General features: G+C 47.3%; 1 protein-coding gene across 1 annotated transcript in view; it reads right to left on the bottom strand.

Moving 5' to 3' along the window:
• The window catches only part of ACVR2B (activin A receptor type 2B), a 98,048-nt gene extending 76,813 nt beyond the window's left edge, over positions 1–21,235 (bottom strand). Inside the window, exon 1 of the mRNA XM_056485617.1 lies at positions 20,736–21,235. Within this exon, the coding sequence (XP_056341592.1) occupies positions 20,736–20,787 (52 nt within the window). The 5' untranslated portion in view covers positions 20,788–21,235. The remainder of the gene's footprint in view (positions 1–20,735) is intronic.
• Positions 21,236–23,622: the final 2,387 nt, after the last annotated feature.

Genomic DNA, 23,622 nt, shown 5'->3' with positions numbered 1-23,622 from the left:
AAAGTCCCCCTTATGTTCAAATATCATAGAAATCCTAGAATGGTTTGGGTTGGAAGGGACCTTAAGGATCATCTATTTCCAATCCCCCTGCCATGGACAGGGATACCCTTCCATTAGATCAGACTGCTCAAATCCCCATCCAGCCTGGCCTTCTCTGGGCAACCTATTCCAGTACCTCATCACCCACACAGTGAGGAATTTCTTCCCAATACCCAATCTGAATCTACTCTCTTCATTTGAAATCATCCCCCTTTCTCCTATCATTACATGTCAAAAGACTCTGTCCAGGTTTCTTCCTTCAGGTACTGGAGATCATGAAAGAGCCTTCTCCAGGCTGAACAGCCCCAAATCTCTGAGAGTTGCCTTAGAGAGGAGGTGCTCCATCCCTTCAATCATCTTTGTGGCCCTGACTAAACAGCAGAATTCCCTTGGGAGCACAGAATTGCAGCTGGATTCACTCAGCATTCACCCAGCAGTGGTGGCAAGGCTGTGTCTGGGCAGAGTAGCTGCCTCCAGCTGAACTGGGTGGGTACCTGACAGCAGAAAAAGAGCAAATTCAACAAGAAAACAAGAACAAAATTCTTATCTGAGTGTGCCTGATTGAAAACCTGATGGATTAAGAGTCGACTCAAACTTGGAAGGTGAAATATTGAAGGAGTCTAAAAGCACAAACAAAAATTTGTCTCTCTCCATTTTTCTTGATGGTAACATTCTTCCCAGTGAAAGATGGGAGATGCTGCTGGGAGAATTTTTGGCAGTACATCCAAGAGAAGAGTATCTCAGAAACCTCTGTGGCTGTGCTGTGCTCAGCCCCATCCAGCCTGCCCCAGATGCTCGGGCAGGGAGGAGGATGCTGAGCCTCCAATGCTCAACCACTGCTCTCAATTAAAGGATTCAGATAAACTCTTGGGAAGGCAAAAAATCTCTGAGACACTGGACTGGGCCTGAAAGCATTAGACTGAGGCAGATGTGGAGAGACCACTAGGGGAAACAGAGATGTTCACAAGTGCCAGGATGGATCAGGATCAGCACGGGTGTGCCTGTCCCCAGTGGAGCCCTCCTGCTCCCCACTGCAAGTTCTGCTGAATTATCTCAGTTACTGCAAACTTTTTCTGTATTCCTTCTGCTGGGCCACCAGCTGAGTGCAACAGAGGAAAAGTCATCTCATCAAGGGGGTGGAAAAACCAGGAAAACTCTACTTTTAGAAGAAAAGCAGTTCTCTCCACTCTGTCCCTTCACACAGGTCACCAGCTGCCTGATGGAGGCACAAGAACCAGCCACCACTGTGAAAATCACTGCCCTTTCTTGCTGCACACTTACTCTCCTGGTGCTGGCACAGCCCAAATTTTAATTTAAAAGTGCAAGATTTTGCCTGTAGCAGAATAAATAGGGGGAGAAATCACTATGGCAAAATACTGTTTCTTTTTTTGGGACCCACTACGTGTATGAAATACTGGCTGGTTTTGCCAACAGCTGGTCCACAACCTGCACAGTATTTCCAGAAGTGTTTCCAGTCCAATCTACTCAATTTAGCTAGAATAACTCACTCATTTCGTAACAGCAGCTGGAGAGGTTTGAGCACTGCTGCTTTTAAAGAGGAGAAAATGTCTGGATGATTTTTAGGAATGAAAATGAAACAAAAAAAAAAAAAAAAAAAGAAAAAAGAAAGATGCTAATCTTGATTCAGCTGTGATTTCACATTAGATGGCACTCCCAAATGTGATTCTACCAGGACAGCAGCAGCTTTTCCACAGAGGGATTTTTTACTCAAAGCAGTTATTTCTTAGAAGGAAAATCCTGACTGCCTCTCCCAAGTACACACTAGTGCCTGGAAGCAGGGGTATGGGAGAGCCACCATCCTAATGCATGCAAGGCTCCTGGATTCCCTGGAATGACTCCCCTGAGAATGCCCAGACCTCCTTCACCTTCCTGCTGCTCCCCAAACCCACCAGCTGCACATTCCCTTTGGCCCATCCTGGTGTCCATCCTGTGCCCATCAGACCCATTCTGGTGTCCCTCTGGGTGGGGATGGCTGTGTGGGTGTCCCTAAGCTGCTGGATTTTGGGAAATGCAATGAACTGAGAAGTTGCTGCCTTTCCTCCTGGAGACACCACACGTGCCAATGAAAACTGAGAAAAACATGATCTTTCAGCAACTTCTGCTCCCAATGACAGGCATTTCATTGCCTCAAACATCCCTGCACCTGTTCTGCCAGTCCAGGCACCAGGAGCTGCAATAAGGGCACACAGCAGCTCCCATGCCAAGGTGGGACTGCCCTGATCTGTTACCTGCTGATGGCACAATCCAAACTGTACAGCCATGGAAAGCTGGGTGCCAGGCTCAAGAAACCCTCACCCTGGCACAAAGCTGGCTGGCAGGCTCAATAAACCCTCACCTGGCACAAAGCTGGGTGCCAGGCTCAATAAACTCTCACCCTGGCACAAAGTCACAGAAACAGCCAATGCTGTTACACAAAGACCAAAAAAACCAAGCAGAGCAGCAGTTGCAAAGCCCTACCCAGGCTTAAAAATACTAAACTCCATTGAAAAAAAAATATTACAGTATGGAGAGATGCTTTATTTTCTGTAAGCTCTGGTTGAATGTTTCCTAGGGGAGGGACTGCTGGAGCACAGGCAGGATGCACTGGTTTCTCCTTCCTCTTGGAAGCACACTGCAAATTTGCAGCTCCTCCACAATAGAGGGTTAAAAAGGGAGCAAGAATCTGTTGGTCCCACTTACAAGGGAACATGCACCACATCATCCATAAAAGCAGAGGGATCATTAAGGAGGTTTCTGTTTGATAGAATGGATGCACAAGTTTAAGTACAGAGCAGCATCCCAACATGCTCCAAGTGAGGCACCAAACATGCCAAGGACCCAAACAAACTTAGGAGACCCATGGAAGAATAATAAATCTTCACCACAGAGTGAAAAAAGCCTCATTTTACACAGCTGTAATTCAACCTGAACATTAATATGTTGTGAGGGTCTAAAGCAACTCTGAACCAGCCTCTCCAGTTCCATTTCAAACCTCCTCTTTCCAAATAAGCAAAATGTCAGATGGCATCAGGTCAGCCTCAAATGGGATTTCTCTTCCCTGCTCTGACTGAGAGCCACTTACCCAGCTTACCTTGAAGGACATGTGGTGCAGATCAGCTGAGGTGAAGCCTGGGAGGACACAGGTTATGTTACTCCCTTTGCAGATGGGAGGTTTGCACACACACACAGTGACCTCGTATTTTGCAGAAAAGATGATTTTTTTTACTTGAAAAATATTTATGTCAGCCCCCACAACCACTTGAGGAGGAGAAGTTGCAATGTGTTCTGGAGAGAGGAAAGAAACAAAACCACTGCTGTGTTTTGGAGCAATATCCTTGTTACAGAAACTCTCCACAACTGGGTTTTGTCTTTTCTTGGCCAACGCAGAGATTTCCAAAGTTTGTACTTTTACTGACAAATGAGGGGAATGAGTTCATCAGTCACTTCCAGAAAGTCTGTCTCTTGCACCAAAATCTGATCTGCTCCAGCCCCAGCATCCAGGCCTGGCTAAATGCCACCACAGCTCAAGAGGGTTGAGCCTCACGCCTTTACAGAGAAGGAAATAGTAAGAAAAATTCAGGTAGCTACATCTCATAAAAAGATATCAGCCTGGGACTCTTACATAACTTTCAAGCTGCTTTTTTCCCCCTGTATTTCCTGAACACTGGGGATTTCCAGGTCTGCTCTGGTACCCACAAATGCCCCACTGTCCATGTGTGGTCTCAGCTACACATCTGACAAGAAACATCAGCATCTCCAGAAGAAATTCAAAGGGGCATCAGTGCTGAGAATGCTCAGGAACAGCTCCCTGTGACTTAATAATCACTAATTCACATCCCAGGGAGCCTGCAGGAGCCCCCTGTGCAGGGGGTGTCCCCACCCCAGTGTGCCACCCCCTTCCTGCCCCCATGTGCCCAAGTCCAGCCCCAAGGGGGGAAATTTCAACAGGAAACTGTCCAGCATTTCAACAGGAAGGGTTTAGCAGAGGGATAAACAGATGTGCAGGAGATGCAGACACCATTAAATAATAGAATCATAGAATAGTTTGGGTCAAAATTAATCTTAAAAATCATATAGTTCCAGCTTCCCTGCCATGGGCAGAGACCCCTTCCACTAAACCAGGTTGCTCTAAATCACATCCAGCCTGCCTTGAACACATCCAGGGATGGAATCCACACAAAACCACAGCTTCTCTGAGAAACCTGTGCAGGGGAATCACCACATTCACAGTAAAAAATTAGCTCCTAATATCTAATCTAAGTTTCCCCTCTTTCAGTTTAAAGTCATTATCCCTTGTCATATCCCTCCATGCCCTCCCCAAAGTCCCTCTCCAGCTCTCCTGCAGCCCCTTGAGGTACCATAAGGTCACTCCAAGTCCTTCTCCTTTCCAGGCTGAACAATCCCAGCCCTCTCAGCCTTTCCCAGGAGGAGAAGTGCTCCATCCATCAGTGTTAATGCTCCATCCATCAACGTTGAGTCATGTGATATCAAGATCCGGAGGCAGAAGAGGACAAACAAAAAATAATGGAAGCACTGACAGGCCAACCTTGTCTCTCTTCCTGCAAATCTTCCCCTCACTCCACTCACTCCACTCCTTCCTCTTTAAATCGTGTTAATGCCCCATGTTCCCCTTCCTTCTCCTCCCTGGGAACTGGACCCTCTCAAGCTCCAAAGCTGTGATAATCCAAACAAAACCAACCAAGCAAAAACACAAACAAAAACCAACATTTCCTCCTCCCCCCAAAAAACCCCTACCAAACAACAAAGCAAAGAAAAACATCCTTCACAGAACTATTCCTTTTCTGCCTTATCTTTTTAAACAAACTTTGTATGCCACTAAACTGTAGTATTATTTTAAACACTTATTTTCTGGTGCTAGATCAGCTCTGACAAGAGAAAGGAACTGCTGGTTTTCCTTTTCAGGTTCATCTGTGGTAAATAAACACCAGAAAGCCAGTGAAACAAGCTATGAGGGTTTTCTTGCTTTGTTTTGGTTTTGGGGCTTTTTTTTTTTAAGTGCCATTAAAGAAGAAGCACCTAAACAAAACCATTACATTCATGGTGCTGACCACAACACTTTAAGCCCATGAAACCTCAATAAATATTTTTACAATGAAGCCTGCAAGAAGAGATAATACTTCAGACATTTATAGGACTTTTATTCCTCTATAAATGTATCATGAAAGTTGGAAACACTGAATTATTATTTCCATTCTGACTTTGAAAAAATTAGGGAAGAAAGGAAAAAAGATGCCAGAACATTTTACTAAGAGGAGGCTTTTGTGGAAGACCTCTCTCAGGAGCTCCCATCAATTCATTCTTGCTGCTTCTTTGAAGCCACATCAACAACGATAATTTAATTTACAGTCCAGATAAAAAGATGTGAGGGGAGGGAGAAGGGGGTTAGTAGGGCATTCCCAGTTTAATTCAGTCCAGCTACCTGCTGCCTGCTTGGGATCTAACTCCTGACAGCTCATCCTCCTCCAAACAACAGAGCTGCAGCAGATAACAGTGTCCCAGATACCCAGGGGAGGGGGGAGGGAAGAGTGTCACACCACAGGGCCCTGCAATGTCTATAAATTGCAGCCAAAATGGATCTAATCACAGAAGGCTCTGCAAAAAAAAAAAAAAAAGTGGCAATCGTGGTCCTGCTGGGAAGAGGAGATGAGCCCAGGACAGGGGATGCTCCAGCCAGAGGGTTTGACTCAGCTCCCCCTCCAGGGCTCTTGGAATACAAGGAGCAGGAAAAGAAATAAGCAAAAAGCATTGCAAGCATCCCCTGCAAACATCTACTTGGGAGATAGAAAAATAAAAAGCTTTTATCAGACATGGTTTTAAGGAGAACAGACTAATTGCAAATTGTCACCAGAACCCCAATGAGTGAGTCAGAAATCCCCAAATGGTTTTGGTTTAAAGGAACCTTTAAAGGTCATCAAATCCCAATGCCCTGCCAAGGGCAGGGACACCTTCCACTATCCCAGGGTGCTCCAAGCTGCCCTTGGACACTGCCAGGGATGGGGCAGCCACAGCTGCTCTGGGCAGTGGAGGGGATTTCACCCTCACTGGGGAAGAGCAGGGACAGGTTTCTCCAGTTCAAGGAGAACTGTGAGGAGCAGCAGGCACTTGGGGAGGGGAAGGGAAGGGAAGAGTTCATTGCAAACACGGAAGGATCAACAGGACCTTCCCAGCAGGATGATCTCCATGATGGGGATGCTGCAAGGGGGTCCCTGCCCACAGCCCCCATCACTCCTCTTTCTACTGAACTGTGAAGATTGACTTCCCTGCAAACTGGAGATAAAAATCTGTAAAGGTATCTAATCTGTACCAGAGCCTGGCTTTCCTGCCCAGCACTGCTGATGAGCTCAGCAGCAGTGTCCACAAAAATACCCTGGCAAAATCCCTGCACACACACAAGCAAAAAAATCCACCAGGCTCAGCTGCTTTTGTTCTGGTAAGCGAGGAAACAATTACTGAAGCTGGAACAGATGACTTCTTGTAAAGAGAAAGAAAGCTGGAGAGGACACAAACAAAAAGCAAAACAACCCAAATAATGAGAGAAGTAGGCAAGTTGCACAAGAGGTGATAAAAGAAAAAGGTTAATAAAGACTCACAAACCAAGCTCATGTATCACTTGCTGCTGGCCATGTTCCCCATTAGGAGAAACCTCCTGTAAACATTGCACTGAGCAAACCAGGATGGACATGGGTATGAAAAGGTGACCAAAATGAGGCAGGGACAAGTCCAACACCTTCAAGGAGGTGCCTGAACCTGCAGGACCAAGACAGCTGCTGGCAACAGGGTGGTACCCTAAAACAACAAAAACACTCTTTGTTTGAAGAAAGCAGCTGACAAGAGCCAGCCTGTCCCTGCAGATATGGTGGCACCTATTCCTGCCCTGTTCTTCCTTCCCAGGATTTTTCACTGTCCTGTGAGGAGCTGGATTTTTGCTGCTACATCCCTCAGGGTCATTTAGAAGATGTAAAACACCGCTTTTCATTTTAAGAAAAATATTTTCCAGCCCTCAAGGAATGGGAAAAGAAATACAGGAAAGCACAAAAACATGATTAATGTGATTCTTGCACCTGAAACCCCAGAAAACAAAACCAACCTCGTTATATTTGTTGCTGTCTGCTTTCAAGTCCCAATATCTAAAGCCAAGTCTGAAGGTTTTACTGGGAGGGAGGGAGCAGAACAATGAACTCATGACTTCTACCACACTGAAAACAATCTGCTCCTCAGACCTGTCTGTCCAGCTTGGTGATGGAAGGGGATGAGCAGCAGTATTTCACACTCCCAAATCCATGGTCTACATCCATAATCAGCTCTCCAGTACCTCCACACGCTTCAGGAGAAGATCCAAGCAGATTTATAGGAGGTTGATTCTGGATTACTAGTCCCCAAGGAAATTTTCCTCCCAACACCCACAAGTCAGAGGTTGATTTATACCCAACCTGTAATAGGCTGTATTCCTTAGAGACAACTCCTTGTCTTCAACCCTGCTGCCATTGCTGAAACTGGAGATTTGGCTTGGTTTAGCAGTTGTGGAGTTTATAAATACCAAAAGCAGCACTCAATTTAGGCTGGAGACAGTTAAAGTACCTCAGACCAACAGGATGCCACACAGTAAGGAACAGTAATGAGATGATGGCACATTCATAACCTGAAGTTTTCATTAAAAACTCGCAGCCTGAGGAGGCTCACCCCTCCAGAGCAGAAACATTCAGTTCTCCTAATTACTCAAAGAGTAAATTTTTGCAGGAAGCAGGGAGTCCAGGGGAGAGCTCCTGAAGAGCACATCTATCCATTAGGCAGGAACTGGGGAAGTACCAGTCAGGGATTTGTAAATGAGGGGGTGCACAGCCCATTTCTAACACCCCTCAGCAGCCCAGCAGATACCAGCCTGGGGCTGGGAGCCCCTGTAAGCAGATTCAGGGGAGAGCAGGACTCCTGAAAAGAACTTGCTAGATCCCAAAATCCCTGGATAGAGCTTCCTCCATCTGCAAGCACAACACAGTCTCTTTTCCAGTTTTTACTTGTTTTTAAAGGCATAATTATCTGAGCAGAGCCATAGCAGAGCACTGCAGAACTACACAGTGTTTGTCACATCATCCATCCAAACAGAGGTGATGGAAGCCACCAAATCCCAGACTCTCCAAAACCTTGAGGAGGAAGCTCTGCCCAAGCACAGATGTAACTTTTATAGCTGATCTAACTGCCAGTAACTGGGAAAGATCCATTTATCTCTCCAACTAGAAAAATATCTGCTGGTTAAAGAAACAGCAGTGGAACAAAGAAATGGCAAGTGTTGGCTGTGTTTTACAATGCACAAGTCAGAGCCACAAAAATACGTTCCTGGGAGTGCCAACATCCCAATGAAAACAAATCCCAGAACACAAAAAATGGGATAAAACACAATGCAAACCTCTTTCTTTCCCCCACAGTTCTGCCCCGTGACCATGTGCCACAGAAACAGAAATCTGGCTTGGGTAGAAGGGTTTTTTTCCCACCAAAAAAACAATTAAACCCCTTTTGTTTGCATTTAAAGAAAAAGTAATGCCAACCACTAATAAATTTTGGGTTTGTGGAGTTTTATGTTTTTTTTTTTTTTTTTTTCAATTGTTTAAGAGCACAAACCAAACTGAGTGGTTGCTCTTTCCAGAATGTCTCCTCCTACTTTGAGGAGGTTGAATATCTCATTTCTCACAACCCTTGTTATGAGAATCATTAACTTTCTGGGAAAGAAACATCCCAAAAAGAGGAACCCAGTAACTTTTCTTTCCATGTCATTTTTCAGACCCTTCTCCTTCATGGGGTTCATGGAGCAGGAAAAGAAAGGGAAGCCATAACAGGAATTCAGACCCAGAAGCACCTTTAAGGAAGCAAAGCACCAAGATTGATTAGAGTGTTCCTCTGCTTTAATAAAGAGCCTAATGATGTCCAAATTATAGCAAAGCTCACTTGTGTAACCAGGGAGCCAAGATTTCATCCTTGATAAGGACATGGATTTCTGTCTCTCAGGAGAAGCCTGTAGTTCACTAACAAAGATGACCTTTTATATTGTACCCTTCAAGGCCACAATTAACTGGAGAAATACTGGACTAACTTGGCAACATGAGTTTTTATACACTGCTAATTTTTAGCAGAACCTTGCCAAGACCATTACCATCATCTAACTAGACAAAAAAAAAAAAAAAACTACAAATACAAACCCCACTGCTCTCCAGACCCAAATTACTTTCCACAATTCAGTTTTAATTATGATGATTAAATTACAGCAAAAATGATTAAGATGATATCCCACAGCAAACCACTAAAGGTATAACACCTTAATCCAGAAGAACCTGGCGTGCACATATTCATGATAAAGTATTCATGAAAAGCTAGAATTTTACACATGAACCAATTCTACATCACTCAAACAATACCTTGGGAGATATTTGTCACAAGTAAAAAAAATGGTGACATCCATCAACAGAGCAGCTTTTCCAAGACTACACAGAAAGAAATTTACACAGGAAAAAAAAACCTGAAAAGGCTACAATTACTTTGACAATGTTTCTACAGCTCTGAGGAATTTGGGGGTTGAAATAAATGGTTTCCTTCTCCTTCACAGGGCTCCCAAAATCAATTTTATATATAATTCTTTTTTTTTTTTTTTCTTTTTTTTTTTTAATCAGAAGTCAGATAAGAAGTGCATGTGAAATCAAGTCACTGCAATAATCATGTACATGGTTTCCACTACTGCCTATTAACCATGAGGTTTAAATGAATGAGCAAAGTCTCAGATCCATATTTCACCAGTAGAAATTATTAATATAAACATAGCAGAGCTCAGGTTTTAACCTTACCATCCAACTGGGCCTACTCTCCTTTGGAGAGGGGTAAATGGTATTAAATGAACAGGCAGGGTTCAAAAGGCAGCTACACAGAGGCATGGATTCCATTAAAAGTGGGAAAGGATCCTGTGCTAGGAGCCCTGGATGTCAGGAAGCTGCTTGTGGTGCTTCAGCACTGGATAAATTCTAGCCTGTGACCTTCAAGGAATGGTAGCTTCAGCATGTCTTTTAAAAAAAGCTGTGCCACTGTGATGAAAAGAAGTGACAAACCAGCTATTTCCAGGTGCAATCTTCTGGAAAGCCTCCGTGGGGGCAGGGGGAGGTGACAGAACGTGGTGGGAGAGTTCTGCAAAGAGGAGGCTGTGACCCCAGATTGTGCTGAAAGTTGTGGCTGAATTCATGAGAAGTGCTGAGTGAAGCTCTGCCTCAACTCTGGAGCTCTCTGCCCCCAAAACTGACCCACACAAGGGGATTTGGAGGGTCAGTGCATCAGAATGAAGTCCCACAAAGTAGATCCATTCCCAAAACACTTTGCATTTGAGACTTCTTTGTGTCTCTACTCTGAGACAAGAGACCTCCTAGCTCTCAAGATGGGAAGGGGGCTGGAAATCACTAAAAAGTAAAAGAAAAGAAAATAAATATGTATAATGCATTGCATGGCCATACCAGGGAGTGTGAACACCTGAATCCCACATTCAGGACACAAAATCCCTGGAAAGCTCACAAAGAACAAGTGCATTAGAGAAACTTACTGATTTTTGTTTGTTTGTTTGTTTAATTAATATGGCTCTGAGTGCCCAGAGAGCTTCCCCTCAGTTGTGAGGATCAGATGAGGGGTGAGCCCCAGCCCAGGTGAGAGGTTAACTTTATATTTTTCTTAATTAGACAAAGAAAAGCATAAATGGAAAAAGATAAAATTCCAACATAAATCCTCCACCAAGGCTGCTATGAAATAACTCTTTTGTTTAATTATTATGAGTTGGATGGGCAAACACTGGATCCCGATGGACAGAGAGCAGCTGTTCCTGCAACAGAAAGACATTCATCTTCCCTTCTTGGGACCCTGAAATTCTATCAACAATGCCTGTAAAACGACTCTTGGCTCCCCCCTCCCCCAGTTCTTGCCTGTCTTTCATATTCAGACCTATTTTTAGCCAACTTTATTTTGTTGTGCCACACTTCAAAGCCGTGCATGTTAGCTCGTTCAAAATCATTTCCATGCACAAAAAGCATCAGGGATGTCAATGGGGTAATCCTGGGGGGCAAGAGAAGGGCAGGTCCTCACTCGGGGTCTCTTCTTTCACCAGGGATTCATTGAGAAGGAGCCTACAGACACAATTACCCAGCCAGATACACTTGCATCTCCTTTACCTCTGAGGCTCACAGTTACCTTGGAGTCTCCTCTTAGCTGCTACATAATACACGATTGCATGGGAAAGGAAATTCTATTTCCAATTAAGAAAAAAAAAAAAAAAAAGTTTCTCATGTTTGCTTTTAGCAACACTGTGTCCCATTAGATGATAACAGAAGCTATGTATCTGGAGGAAACTTTCTCTAGCAATAAAAATTAGCTGTAAAAGACTTCCATAGTTATCTAAGGCACAATATAAATGTTAAAATACCCTCCAGGAACGGGCACATGCAGCCAATCTCCAGCCAGGCAGAATGTCAGGGCATCAGGAGATAACAGCCTGGGGACAGCACATTCAGTGAGTGGGGCTTTTTCCTTTCCTTTTCTTCTTTTTCACATCCAGCAAAATTCAGGCTGGATGAGCTTCGTGCCACCAAGCTGTACCCATGAGAGGAAGCACCAGGCACAGCCAGTGTGCTCATCAGAAGGCTCCATCAGGCATTGCTGGTCTTCATCACATCCCCAAAGAAGTCTGGAAATGGGGACTGGAGTGCCACTGTCTTGTTTCAAACGCTGTAAAAGGTGATTAACACCTACACAGGAATTTCCTGCTCTTACTGAGCCCTTCCACAGGGCCCAGCTTCATTTCACTCTGCAAAGATGCTCCAGGAGCCTGAGGAAGAGCCTGTGACAGTAAAACAACAGGAATCAGGTCAAAACATCCATCTCCACGAGTTTTGGGTTGTTGCCTTTTTCTATTGGGTTGTTGGAATTTTTGGGTTTCTCTGAGTTTTGCTTTTTGGGGTAAGGAAGTTGGATTTTATGTTTTGGTTTATGTTTTTTTTTGTTTTTTTTTTGTTTTTTTTTTAACTTGAGTCTTTGAAATATTTCAGAGGAAGCCCAGGAGCAGGGATGAGACAGCTCAGTGGCAGGGCACACCCCAGGGCAGCACCCCCACCTGAGGCTCATGCTGAGGTGGTGATGCCACAGCTCCAGAATCCTCACCAGACCAGGGCACTCAGATCCACACAGCCCTGGCAGCAGCCAGAGCCAGCATCCAGTAAGGCAGCACCAAGCATCAAAATGCCCCATCCTGCTTCAGGCTGTGCTAAGCTTTATCTGCATCCCAGGCTCCTTACATTAAAAGGAATTTCATAGCAAAGAACTGTTCCAGGTGTTTCAGCACCAGTGCCCATTGCCCACCACAAAACCTCAAAACCAGGTGAGTGTTTTCCAGCACAACTGCAGTACATATTTGGAAAAATGCCTTACTCCAGGTGTAAGAATGTGCTTAAACAGAATCTTTCCTATAAAACTAAAAGTGCCTGATAAGCTGTGGGTGCATGTGAGAGCAAAGGATTATGAATTCAAACTTCTGTGCACCCAATAGCTGCTGCTGGGCTGTAACTGGATACTCTCACCACAAAAACCCAAGGACAACTGAATTTCTCAGCCTGCAGATATACAGGAAAATTTGCATTCTTAACCCATTAATTACTCTCAGGAACTAAAACAGCCATACAAATCCCACTGTTCCTGTTGCCATACTGAAGGAAAAAAATCCCAAAACAAGATTGGAGAAAGAAGAGAGCTGGGAGCTTGAAGGTCACATTGCCATGGCTTGGTTGTCCCAAGAGTGAGGACAAAGTTACCAGCAGGATAACCACAAATCTGCACTTTGCTGAGCATCCCAAGCCAACTGCAGTTTTCTCTGCTGAGTTCAGGGACTCCTGCAAATCCATGCACTGCACAGGTCTGAAGCAAAGCCAATGCCTTCTCACATTTGGGCACCTACAGAGCTCACTGGCTTTCTTTTCTTCCAAGACCAGTGCAAAGCCTCCTCACAACTTTCCCATTGTAAAGCTCAGCTTGCTGCCTCAGAGAAAGGCCTGGACATCAACTGTGCAAAGCTCAAATGCCCTCTTTTCCCAGGAGAGGAAAGAATCAGGAGCAAACAGAGCAACTGGAGGGAGGGGTTTCAGACAGCTCAGCCAAGCTGCAGAACAGCCACCAGCCCTCAGAGATAATCCAGGGACTGCAAAACATAAGAACAGCACTAAAAGGGCTTAAAAACCCTGAAATATTCTCATTTTCTGAAATACTTTTAAAAAGTCACAAAAAGGAGACAACTTTCTTCACTTCAGACCCATGGTCACATTCCTCCCTCCCCAGGAATTCAAAGCAGTCAGCAGAGGTAAATTATGTATAAGCAAAATATTCCTAAAAGCCAAATTTTAGAAGTTGCACCCATTACACAAGGCACTTTAAAATAGCTAAATGTCGAAGAAAAGAGCAGTTAGTGACCTAGATTGACCACTTGATAGATCAGGCACAAATGCAGCTAACTTTATCCCTCTCATCCACTCAAAGGCTTATCATCTCACACCTTAGAGAAATAAATTAGGAAGAAGCATTACATTAGCACTACTGGCACCACACAGAAAATTTCAAGTTCTGCTACCATTAGGAAAACAAGTTCTATAATGGGAAAAAGCTTTAAATAGACAAATAATTTTTTAAAAAGGCAGAGTCAGTCACAGCACCTAAGACCCTGCAGTGGTAGCTACTATGGAATTTTTAAAATGACAACCTTTGCTGCTGTGGTTTGGGACTGGTTTGGCACAGGTCTGGGATTTGGGCTAGGTCTGGAAAGTGCAGACACACTCATTTCCCCCAGGTTTTGTTTATTTCTCTATAAAACTGACAGCAATACATTCCATTTCCAGCTTTGCTGGAGGAGGATTAGCTCAGCCCTTCTGCTCCCAGCAGCACCTTTTTCTTCTCCCTTTGTCACACAAAGATACATATTAGACATAAAGTGTCCAGTTCAAAATCCACGTCTAAATTTGCATGAGTATCCACTTCAGTGAAAATTAATGGAGCTCAGGTTGTAAAGCACTGCATCTTCTCACGTGTTTTATTCTCTTTATGTAAAGAGGAAGCACTCATACACTATTACTATGAGACAGGAGAAAAAAATACACCTCTGGTTTAATAAAATTACCAGAACATTCTATTTTTTCCAGCAAATTTCATTCCAGGTGGACAAAAAGGGATGATGCAGAGGTCAGAGTAGGGACCCAGCAATGGGGGGCAATGTCCTTGCCTTGCCACTGACTTCCAAAATCCCAGAGAGGTCACTCCCACCAGCGAATAACTGGTAAATTTTTGTTTTGTTCCCAGATTAAACATCCAGATATACAAGTTTCACTTCCATAAAACATTTTCAAAGGTTGATTTCAGCTCCTTAATACACCCAAACCACTCATGAGGATAAAAAAGGGAGCTCCAGTCCCAGGCTGCCTCCTGCTCTGCAGCCAGGACTGTGAATCCTCTGAGCAGAGCTCCCCCAAAGCCAGAAACAGAATCTGTGGTGAAACGACACACCAAGGTGGAAATCATGGAATTATTGATGAGAAACAGGTCACTCACATCTTCCTGCAGCCAGGCACAAACAGGCTGCTCCTTCCTCTGGATTTCTTTTTGCACACCTGTATGTGTGAGCTGGTCCCTGCCTGCAAGCAGCCCAACCTAAGAGAAAAGGATCTTTCCAAGACTAAAATACACCAAGCACCTCCAGCACAGCCATCAGAAGGGAAGAAATTCAAAAATCACATAAAGTGGACAGAGCACACTCAGGTTGAAATCTGATTTTAGCCCATACAGAAACATTTCTTCAGGCAGATCATTCTTTCAGTACAGGTACAAAATATTCAGTGTGACCTTGGCTGAGCCACTTCATGATGCAGCAAGGAGCACCTGCAGACAGAATTTTCTCCCTCTTGGCCCCTCTGCTCAGGGTTTTTGGGGCAGGGACCTTCTCTCTACACAAACAGCACTTTGCAAAAAGAGGAGCTGTATTTTTCTGAGGCACCTAGACACCAGCAACAGATTTTTTTCTTAAGCAGCATGATGGATCAATGCCACATGCAATAACTTAATCAGAGTAAAAGACTCAAATACTGGCAAAATAAGAGGCACTTGTATGCTGGATGGAAGCATATTATTATTTTACACTGTACACTGAAAATTGATGCTCTTAACTTTTAGTTTGAATTGAAGCTATAGTGCAGCAAAGGAGGAAGATGACAGAGAGAAAAGAACATGAAACTGGTGAAAAAGACCAATAGTTATATTCAAATCTAAGCATAAAATGTGCTGGGTCTGCAGAACACAGCCAGTTTCATCTTTAATTTACTTCTTTGCCCCTCTGACTTCAGTGGCTCCAAGAAACCTTACAAAGAAGACTAGGGGGGAGTGATGTATATTTTTCTAATATACCTTAAAGGAACAAATGACTAATGAGATACGAAATTATTTCAGAATGAAATAATAATGAAGAGAAGAGATTAGACATTAGCTGATCCTCAATGGTTAATGGAGGGGAAAGGGAAGAGCAGAGCTTATACTGGTGAACACTTCGGCCACAAACACCTCTCTTAAACACATCCAATTTCACTGATGTGAAAATCTCCACATGAAGGAACAGGCGAAAAAGAGCTTAAGTGGGAACAGGGTGCAGAATGCCAAGTGCTACACTGAATAATTCAGATCCAGGCAGTGCTATTGGCCTCCCCTGCTAGCTTTAAAATCAAAGGCCAAGGAGGGATAAAAGAGAAAGACAACACCTCTTTAAAGCAGAGATTACACTCTGCAGTTCCCATTTCCCAAGTTCCCACAAGGTTTTGTTGCAGGGAGAGCGCTGGAGCCCGGGTGCTGCTGCGGTGCCAAGGCACAGCACCTCAGTGCACATCTCAGTGGATATCCCAGTGCACATCTCAGTGGATATCCCAGTGCACATCTCACTGCACATCTCACTGCACACCTCAGTGCACACCCAGGCACCTGGCAAACTCAGCCACCTGCCCTGTGACACCACCCCTCCAGCCCAGCAGCAAAAAAATGCCAACTCTGCAGCAGGCACTGACCAACCCTGACCTCCCAAGCACTTCTCCATGAGACCCCATCAGGGCTTTCATGTGGGTCCAGATCATCACTGAGCTGCAGGTTCTCTCCCCTGCCTGCACCCTTCCCAAATTACAGCCACACTTCTCCAGTGCCAGTGGCAGGGCTGGACACAGGCAAGGGCTGCAAGTGCCATAAGGAGCATCAGGGTCTCTCCTTGCCTGGGCCCTGCAGAGCCAGAAGCAGAGGGTTATTAAAGACACTTTCACAACTTTTAGATCACTGTCCTCAGTGTTCTTGATAGAAAGGTGTTACATTTCATGGGGCTTGAAAGATCCTGCGCTCCTAAAATCCCATTAAATTCTGACTATTCTAGCGCAGCACCACAAGGTCAACTACTTTTAACACTAAATTTTAGAAATGTTTCTAAAAGCAGGTCCTGGAACATGACAGCCAAACCACCTTCTGCTACAAGGCCCCAAACATGAAGTAACTTCGACTTCTATTTTATTTTATTTTAAAGGTGTCATGGCTTTCTAGGAACAGGCAACTTTGCCTTTGGGCAGAGCACAGAAACACACCCCTGACAGATGCCCAGCCTCAAAAAATCTCTGCCACCCACCTCCTTCACCCTTGATAAATAAAGATAAGCATCCCTTGGTTCCTGCAACATTTCTGCAGGAGGAGCCACCCCATGGACAGGCACGATGCAAAGCACAGCAGCAGGATTCCTGAGCTGGTCTCATCATCCCATTACCAACATTCCAAAAGATGCCCTCTTCCACCTCAGCCTGTGCACTGGTCCTGCTCCCCAGAACTGGAGAAGCCAGGGAACCCTCCTAGGCTGATCTGCCAAGCAAGGAGTGTGTGCCTGGGGAAGGGGGAAAATGGTGGGAGGGATAGAGAACGAAAACAACAACAACATAGAAAAGAAAAGAAAAAAAAAGGGGGGGGCGGGAGGGGAGGAAAAAGCAGTGAGGCTGGCCTGCTTCTTTTGACTCTACCATCTATTCAGTGTCAGCAGGGGAGGTCCACAACTGTTGCGTCACACGGAGCACAAAACGCCTGACAAGCGCGTTGGAGCTGATGGAGAGCAGGGTGGACAGGAGGCTGCTGACAGCTCCAGTGCAGCCCTCTGCTCTAACTGGCTGCTTCTCCCATCACACCCAGCACGGGCTGCTCAAAGGCACCAGCAAGGGCAGAAATTTCGGCGTGTGAATACTTTGGTTAACTCCCCAGGCTCAGGTGAGACCCTCACTCTGCTCCAGGGACACAGGATTTTTAATTCTGCTTGGTCCACAGGAAGCAAAGAGAAGATGCAGGAGATGCTTTGAAATGGAAAGGGGGAGAAGAGGGGAGCTACTAAACCACAGGTTGTGCAGAACCTGCAGAGGTGTTTATAAATAATGCCACTAAAAATAATACACTGATCAGCGGCACCTCTAACCCAGCATTTACTTCTCCACAGAACTCTGACAGTGGTTATCTCGGTGGTATAATTATCTAGATTTGATAGCAGATTAAAAAAAAATACATATCCTAAACACCTGTTCAAGAGTTTTGTGTTTTTAAAGGCCATTGCCATTAACCTTGGGCCACGCACTTCATTGTGTTTAATTAGCAAGCTAATGAAGCCAGTTTTATTCCCTTTCTCAAGCACAAGAGGATAAACACAAGACAGTGAAAGAGGAGACCAGATCCATTTGCAGCACAGTTCATTGCTGCATGGCATTACTTAAACTTGCACCCAAATAAAAGTAATGTAATGGCTTGGAAAACATGTTAGCAATGCATTCTGCAAGACAAATCTTTTTACACCTTCTGTATTTTCTCAAGCTCATCGATTAAAACATGATTTCTGAACATTTGGGCTGCAGAGAATTTGCAAACAAAGGGCTAAAAATAAACATAATGTTTTCCTCAATGAATCCTCAGTATTCCAAAAAAATTAAGCATAACAGATTTATTATTATTTTTTTTTAAGAACAGCAGCCCGTGCTTGCTTTGTTACAGCCAGCCAAGGTAGAGATGAGAAACATCAACAATGGAGGTCAAGCAATTTTCGAAAAGCCCACCACTTTCACAGAGCCCTGACATGTACACACACAAAAGACAGACTTTGAGCAAAGCCCAGTGCTCTGAATCCCAGCAACACATTCCAACTTTGGGTACCTCAGCTTGTTTTCCTTTCTTTTATTTGTTGGCATTTTTTTGTTTTTTGTTTTTTTTTTTTTACTGAACAGCTTTAGGAAAAACTGGACAATGAAGATCACGTTGATAAATACTCATAAATATCACAAGAAAGGCAGAAAGGCTTTAAAAGAGAGGGAGGGATTTACAGAATGGTTAATGCACTGATTTAGTGATTCAAGAGGACCTTTCCAAATAAACAGAATTATATTCATTTTCTGGGGTTTCTTTATTGTATTTTCAGGGGAGGAGGAAAAATTCAGCATAGGTATGCCCTGTCAGATTATCTTTTTCATAACATGATACATTTAAGAAGCTTTCAGGGTGCTTTTTTTTAAAAAGCAATTGCTTTTTTTCCTTCAACTTAGATTTCAGTCACTGTGTGCACAGAACCATAGGATCAGGTTAAATACCAAAACCAAACCAAACAAAAACCCAACGCCATACCCAAAACAAAACCAAAAAAATCCGGAAGCCATCTCTTTTATTGAATCACCCGAGATAAAAGGATTCCAAGATATATGGAAAGAAAATACATTGACCATAAATCTCCTTTATGCACATAATAGAATTTTCCAGCCAGGAGAGCTGTTGTGATGATAGCAACGGCGAGCACCAGGAATGCTGCTGGCACACACACTGCCCCCCACACCCCCCTGCTCCTTCCAAAATACCTGCTCTCCTCAGCACTGCTATGTAAATACAAACCCGCACACCCCCCTTCCCAACACACGGAAACAAAGCTGCGTACAAGTGTCCCAGCCATCAGATAAAAAAAACGCCGGAGCTGGCTTTGCTCGCTAAGACATTAATTCATTATTTTTTTTCATTTTTATTGTCCGCTCCCCTTTTATCGCCAATCGCAAGCACTTTCGGTGTGACTTAAAAAATAATGAAGCGCTGGCACGGCGGGTAATGGCAGAGGCAGGCGGTGGCAGCGCATATTTAATGGGCACTCGGAACAAAGGAAGCCCGGCTGCAGGAGCGCCCCGGGGCCGGCTCCCCCCGCCGGGCAGCGCCTTCCCGGGGCGGGGGACACGGGCACGGGCACGGACACGCGGGGAACACCCCGGCCCCCACTCGTGGTGCCGTGGGTGATGGCAAAGCAGCCGGGATCCCCCCGCTGCCCATCGCGGAGCGGGCACGGCTGCGGCACCGCTGCCCCCGGAACCCCCGGCACAAAGAGCACCCCCGGGTCCCCCGGAGATGGAGGGGACGGAACAAGTCACTGCCCAGCGCCGGGGCGGGGGGCTGCGGGCTCAGCCCCGAGGGGGTCTTGGTGACCAGGCAGGAGGGGAGGAGGCGAAATTGCTGCCGCACCGCTTTCTCCTGAGGAAAATGCAGCGATGATTTAAAAAAAAAAAAAAAAAAAAAAAAAAAAAAAAAAAAAGGGAAAATAATAACAATAATATAAACAATAATTAAAACAAGGAGGGAAAGTGGGGAGCGCGGGGGTTTCCAGCGTGCCCGCGTTTTCAGGGCTGGGGGGCAGCCCGGAGGGTCTGACCCTTCCCGGGATGGGGCAGCCCATGGAGACCCCTCCCCGGGTGCCCCTCCAGCTCCGCCCGGGCTTTGGGCGAACTTCACCCGCGTCCCTCGGCACGACGCGCACCCCGCAGGTTGGAGATGAAGTTTGTAGCCCATAAGCGGAATGAAGAGGCTACAAAATAAACACTCCCCTCCGCCGCAGCAGCCTCCTCCGGAGGGATGCTCCCCAGGCACCCCCTGCCGCACACACACCCTTTTTCCCAACTTTCTCCCGGCTCCCCGCGGATCAGCCAGCCCCAAGAGGCTCGTTCCGTGCTAACCCCTACGGGTCCGCAAAGTCCCGGGGGGCTGATGGGGAGCTGGGGGGTCCCTTTGGGGAGGAAGGGGGGACCCCCGGATCCCCCCGAGTTACACAACCGCAGCCCGGCAGAGCGGAGCGCACACATGGCCACTACCTGGGAGAGCCCGCACCGCTCCGGAGCGAGCCCGGCTCTCCTCCCCTGCTCCCGGCTTGTCCCCCCTCCTCCTCCGCAGCCTCCTCGGCTTCTCCCCCACGCCCCCCGCCCAGAAGTAAATGCCCATTTTTGCAAAGTTTCCTCGAGATCGCGCCGTGTTTACATTGCCATGAATTCCCACAGGCTGCCTGGAGGGAACAAAAAGCAGCACGGGAAGATTCGTCCTGCGAGCAGAGAGAAAACGGAGAGAGAGGGCGAGGGAGTGAAAAGAAAATGAAAATAATAACAATAATAATAATAAAGTAAAAGAAGCCGATGCAGCGGTGGGGGGATTCCCCAGCTCGGGTGCTCTGCTCTGCTCCAGAGGGTGCTGGAGGGTGGCTGCAAATAACCGCACGGCCCATTCAATTCTGCATTTGGAGACACGACCGAGAGCCCGAGCGGGAGGTAAACACGCCGAAAGGCTCTTACCTGCACAGAAAGTTCCCCAGAGCACGGCGAAAGTCAGCCACGAAGCAAACATAGTCCTTTACTTTTTTTTTTTTTTTTTTTTTTCCTCGCGTGCACCTCTACCCCAAGGGAAACAAAAATAAAAATAAAAAGATCGAGAGCGTGAAAAGAGGGGGGAGAAGAAGCGCGGCTCTGCCTTCCCTCTCGCTCTCAAAAAGAAAAAAAAGAAGAAAAAAATCCTGGGGGTAGGGGGTGGGAAAAGGAAAAAAAAAATAATTGAAAAAAAAAAAAAAAACCAAACAAAAACAATAAGAAGAAAATCGGATTTAATTCCTTCGCAGTTGCAAAATTTATCCAGTGGAGACGAACAGACCCGGACGGTTCGACCTGCTCCTGCCCGGCCCCACCGTTCGCTCCCAGCTTTCCAAGAGTTTCTTTCCCTGGGCTTTTGTGCTGGGAGCGCGGCGTGCACCACACACCGACTCCCCCTCCTCCTCCTCCTCCTCCTCCTCTTCCCCTTCCCCCTCCTCCTCCTCCTCCTCCCAACCCAGCCCCTCCGGCTCCCCCAGCAGCGAGGGGCGAGCGCGCACACGCCCCCCCCCCCCGCGCAGTTCCCGCGCAATGCCCGCGCAGCCGCGCGCGGGTTGCGCGCTCCCGCCGCTCCCCCGCACACACACGCGCATCCCCCTCCTTCCTCCTCCTCCTCCTCCTCCTCCTCCTCCTCCTCCTCCCCGCGCCGGCAGCGAGCGGGGCGGCGGCGGCAGGAGCGGGACCGTGCGCGGTTTTCACGGAGCCCGCACCCCGGGAGGCTGCGGAGCGGCAGGCAAGGGCCGGCGGAGGGGGCGCGGGGCGGCCGCGGGTGGCCGGAGGAAGAGGAGGAAGAGGAGGAGGAGGAGGAGGAGGCTGCGGGGGACCGCGGCATCGCGGCGCTGCGCGGGGCGGCGGGGGCGCGGCGGGAGGTGCCATGTGCGGGATGGGGAGGCGGGAGAAGAAAATTTAAAAAAAAAAAAAACCACAAGGTGGAGGGGGAAGGGAAAGAGAGGTTTGATGGGGTTTGGGGTTTTGTTGTTGTTGTTGTTGTTTGGGGTTTTCTTTTAATAATTAAAAAAAAAAAAAAAACTGAACCGCGTCCAAAATGGCTTCTAAAAAAAGGGAGAAGCCAGCGCGGAGCCAGCGGGGAAACCCGGATGTTGGATACAAAGGGGCTGGAGGGGGCGGTGCGGCGCGGGGGCTCCGCGGGCGCTGAGTGGGGAGCGGCGCTGCCCGTCACGGCCGCGCCCGCGGGAGCCGGGCACGGGACAGGGGTGTGGGGGGTTAGGGACGGGGGGAGTGTGGGTATGGGGGGGTTAGGGACAGGGGATGTGTGTGGGTATGGACAGGGTTAGGGACAGGGGTGTGTGTGGGTATGGGGGGATTAGGGGCAGGGGGTGTGTGTGGGTATGAGGGGGTTAGGGGCAGGGGGTGTGTGTGGGTATGGGGGGGTTAGGGGCAGGGGATGTGTGTGGATATGGGGGGGTTAGGGGCAGGGGATGTGTGTGGGTATGGACAGGGTTAGGGACAGGGGGTGTGTGTGGGTATGGGCAGGGTTAGGGGCAGGGGGTGTGTGTGGGTATGGGGGGGTTAGGGGCAGGGGGTGTGTGTGGGTATGGGGAGGGTTAGGGGCAGGGGATGTGTGTGGGTATGGACAGGTTAGGGACAGGGGATGTGTGTGGGTATGGGCAGGGTTAGGGGCAGGGGGTGTGTGTGGGTATGGGGGGGTTAGGGGCAGGGGGTGTGTGTGGGTATGGGGGGGTTAGGGGCAGGGGATGTGTGTGGATATGGGCAGGGTTAGGGACGGGGGTGTGTGTGGGTATGGGCAGGGTTAGGGGCAGGGGGTGTGTGTGGGTATGGGGGGGGTTAGGGGCAGGGGGTGTGTGTGGGTATGGGCAGGGTTAGGGGCAGAGGGATATGTGTGGATATGGGCAGGGTTAGGGGCAGGGGATGTGTGTGGGTATGGACAGGGTTAGGGACAGGGGGTGTGTGTGGATATGGGCAGGGTTAGGGGCAGGGGGATGCAGAGGGTGTGTGTGGGTATGGGCAGGGTTAGGGACAGGGGATGTGTGTGGGTATGGACAGGGTTATGGGCAGGGGGATGCAGGGAGTGTGTGGATATGGGCAGGGTTAGGGGCAGGAGGATGCAGAGGGTGTGTGTGGATATGGGCAGGGTTAGGGGCAGGGGATGTGTGTGGATATGGGCAGGGTTAGGGGCAGAGGGATATGTATGGATATGGGCAGGGTTATGGGCAGGGGGATGCAGAACAGAGGTTCAGGGGCATAAGGGGACAGAAGAGATGAGTGTGAATATGGACAGGTTTAGGGGCAGGGGTCTGCTGAGGAGAGATTTAGGGGCAGAGGGTAAGAGTGCAGATTTAGGGGCATAAAGAGGCAGAGGGGTGTGTGGATAGGGGCAGGGCACTGCTGGGATTGGAGATTTGGGGAAGTGTGTAGGGGCAGGAACTGGAGGGAGAGGTTTAGGGAAAAAGTGTGCAGAGGGTGTGTGTGGATAGGGGCAAGTTTAGGAATAGAAGATTGTGGGGGGTAGAAGTTTAGGGGCAGAAGGTGGCTGAGGGGATGTGTGCATCACAGCAGTTTTAGGGCCAGAGGCTGGAGGTGGAGATTTAGAGCCAGGGGATTGCGGGTGGAGATTTAGGATCAAAAGGTGGCAGGGAGTGTGTGTGAATAGGGCAGGTTTAGGGGGCATGAGGGTGGCAGGAAGAGACTATGGGGCAGGGGTAGAGGAAATGAAATTAGGGCAGGGGATAGTAGAGTGGGCTGGTGAGAGAAATTTAGGGGCAGAAGGCTTGGGGGTGGAAGATTTAGGGGCAGGGAGGAGAGGGAGTTTTAGGGACGCAGTTTTAGGGTCAGTGTC

This window comes from Oenanthe melanoleuca, chromosome 2 (genome assembly GCF_029582105.1).
Source record: "Oenanthe melanoleuca isolate GR-GAL-2019-014 chromosome 2, OMel1.0, whole genome shotgun sequence".
Classification (NCBI taxonomy): Eukaryota; Metazoa; Chordata; class Aves; order Passeriformes; family Muscicapidae; genus Oenanthe; species Oenanthe melanoleuca.
This window is presented reverse-complemented; position numbering and strand designations above follow the sequence as displayed.